The 14,922-nt window shown below is 36.8% G+C and overlaps 1 protein-coding gene across 3 annotated transcripts in view; it reads right to left on the reverse strand.

The window, feature by feature from the left end:
- The window catches only part of Crppa (CDP-L-ribitol pyrophosphorylase A), a 259,711-nt gene that overhangs the window by 146,359 nt on the left and 98,430 nt on the right, over positions 1-14,922 (reverse strand). For all 3 annotated transcript variants that reach the window (XM_034514436.2, XM_076941969.1, XM_076941970.1), the window contains exons 7-8: positions 6,955-7,044; positions 6,446-6,538 (exon numbers count right to left, since the gene is read on the reverse strand). In XM_034514436.2, coding sequence (XP_034370327.1) covers positions 6,446-6,538; positions 6,955-7,044 — 183 coding nt within the window. The remainder of the gene's footprint in view (positions 1-6,445; positions 6,539-6,954; positions 7,045-14,922) is intronic.

Genomic DNA, 14,922 nt, shown 5'->3' on the forward strand with positions numbered 1-14,922 from the left:
GAAAGAGTAAAAAATCTTCAAAAATTTAAAGTCGAGAGATTTTTATGTTTCTATTCGATTGCTTGTTACTGATCTGTTTAAATTGTTTATACCTTCTTAGTTTAATTTTGGTAAGCTGTATGGTATAGAAATTCATTCAGTTCTTGTAGATTTGCCAGTTGAATGGCATTTCAGTTTTGAAGAGTGTGCTAATGATTTTCTGAATTACATTGGTATCTGTTGTTATGTGTTTACTCTCTTATCTCTAATTTTATTAATTTGGGTCTTGTCTTTCTCTGAGCGGTTTGGCTAAGGGTCTGTTTAGCATTTTAAATATCCTAGTTCATTGACTATATTTTTTCATTTCTCATTTTGTTAATTTATGACAAAATATTTATTATTTATTATTTATTAGCAATTGTATGACAATTTCCCTGATAAATACAGATGCAAAATTCTCAGTAAAATAGCTGCAAATCAAATTGAAGAACATATCAAAATGATCATTCAACTCTCTGAAATTAACTTCAACCCAGTGATATAAGACACTTCAATACATACAAATTAATAAATATAATCACATAAACTAACTTAAAGATAGAAATCACATGAACATGGTTTTGACAAAGTCCAACATCGTTTTATTATAAAAGCTCTTAAGAAATAAGGAATCAAACGAATGTACCTTAACATGATAAATGCTATAAACAATAACAAACTTACAGTCAACATTATGCTAAATGAGAGAAACTCAAAAGAATTTCTACTATAAAATTCAGAACCAGACAAGACTGTTGGCTTTCTCTCTTCTTATTCAAGGGGATGTTCAAGGTTTTAAGGAAGGAATTAAGACTAGAAAGAAAGAAAAGGAATGCAAATAAGCAAGACGGCATGATATGAACACAGGAGACAGTAAAGACTCTAACAGGTAACCCTTAGAACTAGTGAACACATTCAGCAGCAGCAGGACACATCAACAGCATACACGTTTCAGTAGCCTTCTTGTATAGCAATAAGAAACATGCTGAGAAAAAAAAAATAAGGAAAGCAATTCTGATCACAAAAGCTTCAAAGATAATACTTTAGAAGAAACCTTGCTAAGGAAGTGAAAGACCTCTACAATAAAAAATGTACACACGGAAGAAAAAAAGCTGAAGACACTACAAGATTTGGAAAGCTCTCCCAATATTACGCATTGGCAGAACTAAGACTGTAAACACATTTACATCACTGGAAGCATTCTACAATAACAGTGACATCCTTAATAAAACTGGAAAAAAATCCTAAAATTCCTAAGGATGCATAAAAGATCAAATCGCGACAGCCTTTCTCAGCAGAAAGAACCACTCTGGAGATAATTACCTTAGAGACACATTAGAGTCATAATAATGGCAGCAGCATAGACAGACACATAGATTAGTGGGGACAAAAGGAGAACCCAGAAGTACATCCACACACTCCCAGCCAAATATTCCTAATTTTTGACGAAGATATAAAATTAAAAAAAACAACCATAGGAAAAAGATTCATGAATAATGATTCTGAAAACATGGATATGCACACACCACGAATGAATCTAGATCTCCATTTCTCACCAGAACAAATCCCAACTCCAAATCCATCGAAGACCTTTACATGAGATGTGAAGTGATGACCAGAGAGAAAGACATGAAAGTGCTTCAAATGACACAGGCAAGAGCTTGCTCAGAAGTATCCCAAAAGATTCAATCAGACTCAGAAAGGCAAATATTATGTTTTCTCTCCCCTTTGGATCCTCGATTTTGTACAGATATATAAAATTATGGAGGTATTTACAAAATGAGAGCAGACACATATGCTCCTAAGAGACAAAGGTAACTAATTGGAGAGGGGAGGTGCGAAGGGAGGAGAAAGAGAAGGGTCAGAGCAGAACTGGAATGAATGCAAAATTATGTATTTATATGAAAATATTGTAAGAAATATGTTGTTTTATATATGCATATACAAACAAACAAAAATCACACCTCAAAAAAGACTTCAAATATATTCTTATGTAATGTTTGGAGGAAGGAAGCACTAATTTTAACATGTATTTATGACTTTTCTTGCTGAATATCATAAACAACGTAAATGGTGAATCCCTTTATATGTACTAATGTATAATGGAGTATTTTCTTCCAAACGGGGAATATTGTCTTTGTGAGAGACGTGCTTAGTAGTAGCAGTAGTAAGAGATAATGTCTTTCTAAAGGTCATAAAAATAAAGACTGTATGGAACAACAAACATCATCCAAAGTACACAGAAATTCATTAAAACACAGCACTGTGAAGTAGTCTCAATGATGTTTTACTACTTTTACTACAAAAATCTGTTTTAATCAACTAGCTAATATTACCAACAATATCTGGCTTATTGTAGAAATATGTAGTTAAATATACCAAAATGAAGATTTTAGGTTGATCAGAGTGATGCGGGCTTCCAGCACAGTAGGGCAGGGGCAGTCGGACACTTGATACCACTGCTGGCTGAAAAGCTATTAGCATTTGATAATGGCTCCTCAAGGGAGAGTCAGTTGCTTTAATGGTGTGTGACACATGTATTGTGACCACATAGCAGAGCTGGCCACTATCCTGAGACTAGTTATGCAACATGAATTGTACTTGGGAAAGAAGAAAAAACTTAATCTTAAATTTGGGTAGGAAGGGATGAGACGATGAGAGAATGGTCAAAATCCTGCAAATAAAGTTCTCAAAGAATAAAAATACAATAGTCCAATGCAAGCTTATTCCTTAAACAATATCGTTATCAACACAAGACTCTGTCAAAGTAAGCCAATATAAAAACACATGAAAGGGAAAAAATGATGATCAAATAGATGAAACAGAACAGTATTTTGAACATCAAAGGTTTAATAAAAGATTTTTTTTTAGAGAACTAAACTTACACATTTAGAAAAATGACCACTTGAAATGAAGCCTGTCATAATGTATTATTACACAATTTCCACAAGATTACATAAAAAGATTATGGAAAAAAATAAGCTTTTAAAAAAGAAAACAACAAATCTATTTTCTTAAGTTTCTTAATTTTTCCAAAATACTTTATTTTTCCCTTGTCTTTATGTAAAAATTTTGTTCCTTCCTTTAGCTGCTTTAGCTGAATCTTAGAGACTGCTTACACACACCAGTTTATTCTAAATAATAAAAATCTCCAGCATTAAAGATATCCTAACTTTTCTGAGTGTTTTAATTAAGTAGTTACAAGATAAGGACTTACAAAAAATCTAAAATAAAATCCAATGGACTCTACCAAGAACTCAGGAACATATTCTTTGTTCCTTTCAGTCCATAATTTTCTAAATATTATCGATTCAAAGGCTGACTGTCCCTTTGATGACAGAAACCAAAAAATTTCAAAAGATTTTTCTGTATCTAGTTGGCAATATGAGAAAATGTGAGCTGCATCAATACTAATCCCAATAGCAACAATTGCCTCTTAGAACTGAGATGGCTCAGGAGGGAAGGTACCAAGCATGAGGACAGGAGTTCAAGCCCAGAATATGGAAGAGGAGATACTCCACTTCCATAAGTTACCCTCTGACCTACATGTACATGTGCATGTACATTTGCCCCCACACACTGACACAAACATACTCATGCTGAAGATTTCATTATTTAATTAATGAAAATAAATCTTTAAAATCTATCCACTAATGCTTGGGTCAAATGCCCTAGCTTAGTTGACCTCCTGCTTCCTTTTTCTGTAAGTATTTGACTTCAACAGCATGCAGATGACAACCTTCTCAAGCAGAATCCAATTGGAAGATGACAGCCCTTATATATCTCATCTAGCACTAACCAGTCCTGTAAGCATTTACAGTTTTACCGGAAGGGGTGGAGCCTCCAGCCATGTGATCAAAGCCCTGGGAGGTGAAGAGTTCAAAGTTGTTCCTGGCAGCACAGTGACTGTAAGACAAGCCTGGGCTTCATGAAACCTTGTTACATTTTATATCTATTGAACCTCACTAGTTCCAAGAAAAAAAAACATATCCCTCTATAACTTATAATTTTAGAACATATTTGTGATGAGTAATGAGTAACCTATGTACAGAAATGGCCAGATGCCTTTCTTCTGGTCTAGTGTCAGAGTTTATAATCCTTTAACTTAAATCCTCATTAAAAATCAAAGAAAAGTATATTTTTTTATTGGTTCCACAGCAAATTAACTTAGAAGGAAGCAAAGTGAAAGAATGGCTTCTAAGACCTTTAATACATATGTCTTTCCACTTAATCAAAATGTGTATATGCTTATATACATATTCTTGTTTCTATTATGAACGACCACACTACATGTATACGTACTTTTCCTTTAAAGTTTAAAATATAGCCTATCTAGATGTAAAGTCATTTTATTGAATTTCATAATCATATTATCCCTATACTTCTACTAACTTGGAGAATAATTAGCTAAACTTGCATTCATAGGGCAACAATTCTGAGTACCTGTGGCTTTAAAGTGACAGTTGTGGCAAGAAAACTGCTATCTTAGCGATACCATGACAAAGCTGAGAATTTGAGAATTTTTAGATTCTTACCGAATTTGAAAAGAGAGGCACTGCAACAGTAGTACTCAGGAGAAAGTGGAAAATAGTACCAAAGCTTAGAAAGAGGTAAAGGTTATGGAGGTGAGCTTTGAATCCTCCTATCCAGAGTGGGAGGAAGAGGAACCAGAGGAGTACCACAGGCCATGCCGGCACTGCAGGCTTGCTAAGGGCCCCACGCAGCACAAGAGTTACTTTCTGCATTTATGCATGCTACTCTATTCAACCGGGGTATTATTAGCTTCAATTCTTTACTAAGTAAAATGAGGCTCAAGATTAAGCATCTTAAAAAAAGGAAGCAAGGCATTGATTGGTCTCTTCTTTGCCCTAGACTGACTACCTCCTTGGCATCTTACCTGTGAACATCAAATTAAATATCTCTATCCAAAAAATAGGGAATGGAGGTCTCTTTCCTAAAACACTCAATGACACCCTGTTGCTCCGGAAATTACTCACATGTGATGGATTTCCATACTATCTGCACCCCTAGAATCTATCTTTAAGGCACATAATCAAATATACTTGGCTAGTGAATGAACAAATCCCACTCTATCTGACTTGCTTCTTCTGTCATTGGTCACATTAGACTTACGTTTAATACAAAGTTTTGTCTTTGTTTTGTGTTAAGACCTTACCTATAACAGGAATTAGCTCCCATATTGTACAATAAACTTGAGCTTCAGGGTCGGGATAGTCATTAGGAATTTCTAAGAAGGTTTGGAAGCCCTCTCCACAGGATATACAGAATTACAGAGCTCAGGTCCTGTTTCTTAGCTGGTTAGGCCAGCATGGATGCTGATTTTTTTCCTCAGTGAACCCTTAAGTCAATATATTATTTCAGTCATTAGCAAATGTTTATGTGTGTGTGTGTGTGTGTGCGCGCGCACACACACACACATGCACGCGCATGTGAGAATCTTCCTGTTGTTTCTTTTTTTAAAAAGTGAATATTTTATTTATTTACACTTCAGATGTTATCCCCTTTTCCCATTTCTCCCCACCCACAATAAACCCCCTATCCCATCCCTCCTCCTCCTTTTTGCTTTTATACCATTTTAATTTCATGCAAGTATTAAAGTCAGTTTTAGGTTGAGGAACTAGCAATACAATAGATGCAAATAGTCAAGGAACAAGCAAGACAATAAACATAAATGGTCAAAGAAAAAGCAAGGCAATAAACAAAGTTCCCTGATCACTCCCGTGATCACTGTTTCTAAAGGCTTATCTGGATGACCAAAATGTCTGAGCCTACTTCCCTGTCCTAGCCCAAAGTTATTTTCATGCCTGTTGCCTATTTCTTTGTTTTACCCTAAGATTTATATTCCTGTCTGTAAGTACTTCTTTGTTCTAGCCAAAGATTTAGATTCCTGCCTGAAATTACTTTTTGTTCTAGCCTAGGATTTAGATTCTTGCCTGAAATTACTTTGTTCTAGCCTAATGTCAGATTCCTGCCTGCAGTCCATTTCCTTGTCCTTGTCCAATGTCAGATTCCTGCCAGGCAGCCCCAAAAGCTCTCCACATCTCCCTCTTCTTTATGACTTTAAATTTCTTCTGCTTTTGCTTCTGTTGCGCTGATAGAATATCCTAAATACAGCTCTTAGACATTAGCTTAACAACACGTCAGCTTGGCCACATATTTTCCTATTTCGAATAGGATAAATAAATCAATTGCTAGTGGAATCAACTAGTTTTCCAATATCATTGAGCCACCCGACCACAGCCACAAAGGCACAAGTAAGCAGAAAAGTCAATCTAAGATCTTTGAAGTCTTCTGCATGTTGGTGGACACTCTCAATTGAATCCAATCTTTTTCAAGGAAAGAAACATTAGGTTATGAAGAAGGAAGCAAAGGCTCAATGAGAGAAGAGACATATTTACTCACTTACCAAAACGACAACTACGGGATACAGAAGAGGAAGGCTGCTCTCTTCAAATATACTCAGTAACTTCCTGGTTTCTTGACTATCAGAGGACACAACCTTGGGAGACAAGAGAATAGGAGAAAGTGAAAGGAATTTCTTACAGAATAGAATTTGACTCACAGGGGGATGAACTTCAATGTATTTATCAAAATGAACATTAAACCACTTCAAAAGATATTATGCATATTAAGATTTGAGCTATATACTGGGTTGAACTTATGTTTCTACTTTACTGATGGAAAATTAAAATTACTCTCAATGGAATAAATACTTGTATCTCATAGGAATTGGGTTCATAAAAAAATCTTTTCCTATTTGAAATGGTAAAAAAGACAATTTTAAAGCATGTATTGAATAGCACAACTAATCTGTCAAAATCATCTGTTGCACAAGTAAGGGTCAAAAAGGGTCCATTCTCTGACATGGTTTGCTCGGAACTCAACTGTCTCCAATCAATTCTGTTGACTACTTACATTCACATAGATGAAACTGTAGCATTGGTCTGTGAAATTCTTAATGTCTCCGCCTGTGTGATCCATAACTGTGGATGTGACGTTAATACACTAGGAGAAAAGGCACACCAGAAAATATTTACAATCTGAACAGACCAACATGAACATAAATAAGCTCTTTTATGACAAAGCAGCAGATCTGCTATAAACTTATGAAATTTTGCAGCATATACTCTATTAAATCCAGGCTGAAATTTATCAGGCCACCACAAGAAAGTTAATTGGAATTAATCCATGAATAATGTATATTATTTTGAAATAAAAAAACATAGGAAGCTATTTCAAATATGCAACAAGTTTTGGGGACTGAGCAAACACTAAGGAACAGGACAGAACATGGTTTATGTTTTATGAAGACTTTATTACAGGGGGCTTTCAGGGACCAGAAGAGAAAGGCTGAGTGGGTGGCGGTGGTGGGATAGCTGGAGCTCGTTACATACCAGAGTTTAAACAGTAAGGAAAGCAGGAAGGAATTATCACAATGATGTCTGTGAGAGATAAATAAGAACTGTACTTGGGCAGTAATAACCGAATACAAAGACATTGCCAAAAACCACCTTCTAAGAGGTAGCTCACCTGGGTGTGGTGGCATACACCTTTGAACCCAGCACTCAAGCACAGACACCAGTGTATCTGTGTGAGTCCCATGCCAACCTTGCTGTCAGAGTGAGACTCTGTCTCAACAAACAAAAAGTGGTAGCTTTAGACTAGATTTAGAAGAGACAGAATAGCTACCATAAAAAGAACTTTCCCAATAAATAAAATGGTTCTTATCATCTGACATTCTCTTGCTCCACAGTTTTTCTTTAATTATGAGCTCAAGCTTAAAAATTATTGGAAGAGATTCTTTTATAAAATCTAACTATATAATAATGTCGTGGTTCATCCCATGGTACGTACTTGCATGGTGTATACCACACTTTACAAGCTGTACGGCTAAAATGCAATGCTGTTCCTAAGACATGGAACTGGAGCCCCAAGATGCCCCACTTGACAGCTTAGGTCCACATACTGCTATAACCTACTGGAGGATGCAGAGGGCAGGTTTCAAGACCTAACTCTGACACAGAAATTTGTTCACGGATAACCCGTAATATTTTATTTCCATTTAAAATTTGTACTGAGGCCCACGTTCAAATAGAACCTTGGATTTTACAAAGCAAACACAAGCCTTTCATGTCAGCATACACACATTTACACTATAATAGATACTAACTCCCATTAAGAATCAAGTTTCCCCAAAGAAATCACATCATCTAGATATTACAAGGAAATACTAAAGTGTTCCTGGGCCTCTAAAATGCCCTCAAAATTTGAAAGCACTTAGCAGCTAATTTGCTCCAGACTCTTCCATGATGTTTGTATAGTAGGCCACTTTCAATGACAACTATACCTTTCCTCCCTTTACCAGACCTGCTCACCTTTTAGAAATTTAGAATAGAGATGTCAGTCTCCCTAGAACGCATTTCCAAAACATTCCCAGGTCATCATGATATATCTCCCATGTGACTGACAGATGAGCTGGTTTGTCAGCATCCCTTGCTCAAAGTTAGACTGTCCTAACATCAGGATGCTTTTAAAGAACCCACTACCAGACAACAGCTAACCTGACCTCATCTCTCTTGTGGAAGATGTATTTCAGAGAGCAAGCTCTGTGCTGCTGTTCTTGCTACCTACAGCAATGGCTGTGAGGAACAAATTGTCCTTCTCAGGGCCTGGGGTCTCAGATCTTCAGCAGGATCTATGGAACTGCGCCAGAATACGCTGATTGATTTCTCATATCTCAGATAGAAATCACAAGCAACCATAGAAACAGATCTTACCACGCAAAGCTCTGAATTCAGAAGAACTGACTTCATTTAAAAATTCCCTTTTGCTTACACAAAAATGAGGTCGATGTTGAAAACACAAGCTGTATCATGAGAGAATCTTCTAAGCTCCTCAGTGCCTAGCTGAGACTTCTAGCAATCTGGGGATGGATAATGAAATGGCCACTTCCTGTAGTCAGACAGACTCCCAGCGGAGGGACAAGGACAGCAGCGCACCCACAAACCCTTCAATCTAAAATGTGTCCTGCCTACAAATGTGCAAGGACAAAGATATAGCAGAGACAAAGGGAATGGCCAACCAGTGCCTAGCCTAAATTGAGATACATCCTATGGACAACCACCAATCTCTGGCACTATTAATGATACTCTCTCATACTTGCAGACAAGAGCCTAGAATAATTGTCCTCTGAGAGGCCCCACCCAATGGCTGACGGACACAAATACAGAGACCCACAGCCAAACATTAGATGGAGCTTGGGAAGTTTTGATGAAGAGCAGGGAGGATTGAGGAACCTGGAAGGGATAGGAACTCCACAAGAAGACCAACAGAGTCAATTAACCTGCACCCATGGGGGCTCCCTAGACTGAACGACCAACCAAAGTGTAAGCATTGGCTGGACCTAGGCCCCCTGCACATATGCAACTTGGTCTTCATGTGGGTCCCCCAATAACAGGAGCAGAAACTGTTCCTAAATCTGTTGCCTCTCAGTGAACTCTATTCTCTTAACTGGACCACCTTGTCTGGCCTCAGTGGAAGAGGATGGGCCTAGTCGTGCAGGGACTTGATGTGACGGGGGGGGGGGGGGGGGTGATACCCAGAGGGGGGACCTCCCTCTTCTCAGAGGAGAAGGGGAAGGGAAATGGGGGGAGGGACTGTAGGAGGGAGATCTGGGAGAAGACGTGAACTGTGATCAGAATATAACGTAAATAAATTAATATATGAAATTTTAAAAAATATAAATTAATTTCTTGAGTACTTTTATATGCTTATTAATGCCTTAAAGTTTTTATCATATTAGTTAAACTTAGTAATTAACTGCTAATTCAACATCTTCTTTTAGAACTCAGGAGATACATATAATCATATATATATATATATGTGTGTGTGTGTGTGTGTGTGTGTGTGTGTGTATGTATATATATACATATACATATATATAACAACCATTCAAATGTATAGTGGTAGGTATAATACTTTAACTGTTATTAAAATACATTTGCCCAATTATTTGATGAATTTAAAACTCCAATTAAAATATAGTGCCATTCATCAGACAAGATGTACAAAGAGTAATTTATAAAGGCTATTAAATCTAAGTGCTACATATCCAAACACATACACACACCAGCTATACTATAAATCTTTTCTTCTTAAAATCAAGACTCTTAATAATTGTTTCCAGTTAAGTATAATTTATTTTTGGTCCTAAATATGGCATTGGTGTCTTTGACATCCTAAGTAAACAGGAGTATGTTAGCCAATGCTACAAGCCTTGGATGAACACTGCTGTGGTGTCACTCAGGGTCGCCATTCTTAACGTTTCCACTCTAAGACACAACACAGAAAACAATCTGTAGCTAGAAGAACTTTTTCTTTCTCTAAATATTTTGGTTCAAAAATACATTTAAATATTTAAAGCAACTTTCCAAGATTTCCAGTAAAATTAAAGAATTAAATGGTTTTCTTATAGCCTAATGGTCATTCAATAAAGATTTACCATGAATGAAACGCAAGCATCTGCACAGTGGAGATCCTGTTAAAGTACGGATATGAGGAAGGAAGGTGACTTGTCAGAGAACTGCCTTTCATGAAGAGTCAAGGCTTAACTAAGTCTGAAAGGCTTCAAGTCCCGGGAGTCAAAGATTCAAAACTGTGTTTCTGAGAAGCCAACTCACTTTCTACTGAACTTGTTGGTTGAGCTGTCTCAGAATCAGAATCTGCCAAGATCCCACTTCCCTCCCATTTGCCCCGCAGCCCTAGTATGGGTGTAAACAAGGGAGTGGTGGAGAAATGCACTTGCTTTGCAGTCTGAGGAAATATTAATAATTACTATAAAAGCTTGGTTTTCCTTGTTTGGTCCACTTAGCTTTGAGTCTTCACTATGGTCTTCCTTTGGTTGAGTCAGCCTTTGAGCTAGACTAATTAAGAGCTTAGAGCTTAGTTCCCTGGCTTTCAATTTATCTCTGGAACAGTCTCTGTAACTTTGTAAGAATTTACTGTGTCCTGCGGCTCAATTTATTCATTGGTAAAATAATAGTTGATAGAATTCATTGGATCTGCTAATAAATGAGAGACGAGGATTGCTGCTTCTAATGCCCTTCTCAAAGGCTGAGGGGAGAATGCATATAGTAGACAATCAGTCCCAGTAATCCGGGGTGACAGTTGTATTAGATTATCACTTTGATGTTTGCTATTTTATATAAGCTCCCAATCATACATGCTGACTTGCTGCATGATGCCAGTGTCCCTTAGCAAGACTTAGACCCTTGAGAGCTGATCACACCCAAAGATTTACACTTTACTAAATGCAAAAGTCTGCATAGTTTAAATACTATTGAAAGGATGGTACCATTGAAGGAAGATGAATTTTCAAGAAAGAGAAAAGTCCTCTCAAGTAGGAATCTATAAAGAAAAAACAAACAAACAAACAAACAAAACATGGAGAACAAGGGTCTGTCATATCATGGGGCCACTGAGACCCAATCCCATATGAACACAGAATGGGCAATGCTTTATAAACATGTGGATTACAAGTCTATGGGCTTTCCCAGCAATCCCTGTTCTAGATGCAATAAAAGTGCCCTGGATCCCATTCTGATTTTTTTCATAGATAACATAAACGCATATCTCCTTGTACATAGGAATATATTAAACAAGTATTGTTATTAATTTGACTTATTTATTTCAAGTCTTCACTTACAAATTACATCTTTAGCATATCATTCTATCTCCATTACTTTCACACTAAGTACCTTACATTACTAAGATTTTTATCATGTTCTGGAAGTTATGTTGAATGATTAAAACATATGTATGGTAAAATCATACTGTATACCTAGACATAAGCAAGTGTTATTATTTATATATTTTATTATGGATAAAGAAGCTGGAGAATAAGTAGTCGATTTATGATAACACAGCCAGAAAGGGGTTAATACTCAGATTCTGGTCTGGTCCATTGTTCATCTGTACAGCTTTGGTATTTTTAACTTGTTGTGGTCCCTGAGAGTCACGCGGTACTCCAGATTCTGAATTCCACTTGGTATGGATAAATTTAGTTTATTACTGTCTTAAATGCAGGATCTCATATAATAATATCTTAAATCTTATCATCTTTCTGGGTCCAAGATTTGGAAGAAAGTATGTAATGAGTCCCTCTTAATTAGTCTTCGAATTTGACCTCGAAGAAGAATCAAGTACTCTTGAACTTCTGCACCCAGCATATACTGAGCAACTGACAGAAGGGACTACAAATCTAACCCTCCCTTAAGAATTGTGTTCCTTTCTGAATTTCTTTCTCCCTCTGCTATAAGCACTTTGAGGGTCAACTACTGTTCTGATGAGAAATTACAAAAGACTATAGAATAAGATGAAAACAGAGTTAATCTTAACAAATGAGTTACTGTCATGAGAAATTCAAGGTCCCATTTCATTAAATGTAGATATTAAATATCCAAAACGTTACAGTGTGAAAAAACAAGGAAAGTTCCTAAGCAATACAAACCAGGCAACATTCTGTGGGTGCTGAACCTAGGACTGAGTCAATCCCAGTGAAGGAAAAGTTTCTGCCTCTGAGAAGCTCACATCAAATGCAGAAAATAACAATTCCCAAACTTAAATGTGCATGCGAATCTCCCAGAACCTTATCCAAAACAAAGATTTATTTTTCATTTTCCTGGATATAGGAATCAACATGGTAAAAACAGTTCCAGTTGGTGGCAGTATCAGGATTATGTAGATACCAGGCAAAAGCAAGACCAGATCTTTTAAAAGCATACACACTTAAATGGGCTATCTTATCTCAAGTGCATTATCTTATTTTCCTTTTTCTACCGAATAAGGAAATAACCTAGATGCATATATATCATTGCAAAATTTCTACATAAGCATAATCTAATATATGTAAAACAAATAAATTCAAGGTATAGGCAAGTTATCATTGACTAGAAATCTCTATTCAAAGGCAACCTGGATAATGCCATTATATGTCTTGTGCACAAGCTCCTTCTCTTGAGTGGATATTCCTCTTGATTGAGAACTAGATTTGTTTGTATAAAAATATCCCATGACATACAACTTTCTATTATGATATATAATTAGTGACCTGCTAAATGAATATTATTTAGTGCCTTGACTCAAATTATTTAACAGACATTAAAAATAGATTATATTTGTAGAAATATATAAAAACAGAATCATATGTCACAAATATTTAAGTATGAATATTTAGTATCTCAGAATATTGTATGCCTTTTGTGCAGGTAAATCTGTTCAGGTGTGCATGCACATATATGTGCATGGGTATGAGGACCAGAGGATAATTGCAGGTAAAATTTCTGAGGTATTATCCACTTTTTAAAGACAATGTCCCTCACTGGCCTGGAACTTAGCAAGCAGCCTCGGATGATGATGAGCAAGCCCGAGAGATGTTCCTGTCTCTATATCCCCAGCTCTGAGATTGCAGCACACCTTAGCACACTCAGTTTATTTACACATGTTCCGGGGAATGAGCTCAACCTTAGTGCTTGCAAAGCAAGCCCTTTCACTGACTGATTTATCTCCCCAGCCCTCAGGGTATTTTTACAGCAGGAATTCATTGTAAAGAAAGGTAGATTCAAGTCTCAATAAAGAATATTACTGAATGTTGTGAAGATTTTGCATGCTGAATTTGAATCCATTTGTTCATCCCAATGCTGGTTGACAATCCAGAGCTCATTTCTCCATCAAAGCCTCTCTTGTAATCACAGAAGGCTGACTAGCATCATCTACAGTCCTGCCTTCTGTTGCATCCTCTCCTCTTGTGAACGCAGTCCATGAAACAAGGTAGAACTTCTTCAGTGTGTTTAGTGTTTTAAACTCTTTGCAATTCTTCTCATGATTGATGGACACCCAGAAGCTACCTATTTATCTACAGAAACTTAGCTGGCTGGAGTCCAGGCAAAGAGATATTACAGAAGTTTGCTTCAACATAGTTCTATCATCATTAACCACAGTGATTTATACACATATATACACAAAGCTGTGTAAGGGATCTGTGAAGAGGTGGTGAAGGCAGTATGCTAATTATGAAGCAGGCTCTGCAGAATGACACCACAGTCAGTGGGTCCACAGAGGCCTTGAGGAATAGAAAACAGAAGCCAAATACATGCAGACAGAGAGAAGAGCCAGAGCCGTAAAACATAAAATCAAGTACCTTATGACAAAGGAAAAGTGAAAACTCTGTAATTTCAAGGCACAAATAAGACAACATACTGAAAGATGAATATATACTTGCTAGAGAGATGTTCAGTATAGATTGTGGGGGGGCCTTTGACTCACAAATACTAAGTATTCACCACAATTGCAGAGTACCATTGTAATGAAGAAAAAGCAGATGGGCAAGTTCTAGTTTTGGGGCTCTGAAACAAGTTGTCAGATATGAAAACTCCATAGATAATTCATTCATAAGCTCATAGGAGTATTTTGCTTCAGTAATCAGAGAATCACCAGACCCTGGAATGATAACTTAGCTAGAGCCACTGGAGCAATGGAATAGCCTACCATTTGCACTTTAAAGTGAATTATACCATAGGTAAACAGTTGAAATGAATCTCCTAACAATTATTAGAGGAAGGCTTAATAAATATAAGTGATATTTTTAAGAGTCATGTGTACTCTAACTATATCAAAACAACCCATTAAGAATGGTAAAATTATATTAAGAACTAAAACTACATCTTAATTTTAAAAACACAAATGGTCAGTATGTGCCTGTTTACTAGACTCAGCCAGGCATGGTTATGCATGGTGCAGTCCTGCAGTTCAGAGGCTAAGGAAGACTGCTTGTCTCAAGACCGGGGTGGGGGAGGGGGGCTATGTAATGAGTTCTACTAAGGCCCA

This window comes from Arvicanthis niloticus, chromosome 11, assembly GCF_011762505.2.
Source record: "Arvicanthis niloticus isolate mArvNil1 chromosome 11, mArvNil1.pat.X, whole genome shotgun sequence".
Lineage (NCBI taxonomy): Eukaryota > Metazoa > Chordata > Mammalia > Rodentia > Muridae > Arvicanthis > Arvicanthis niloticus.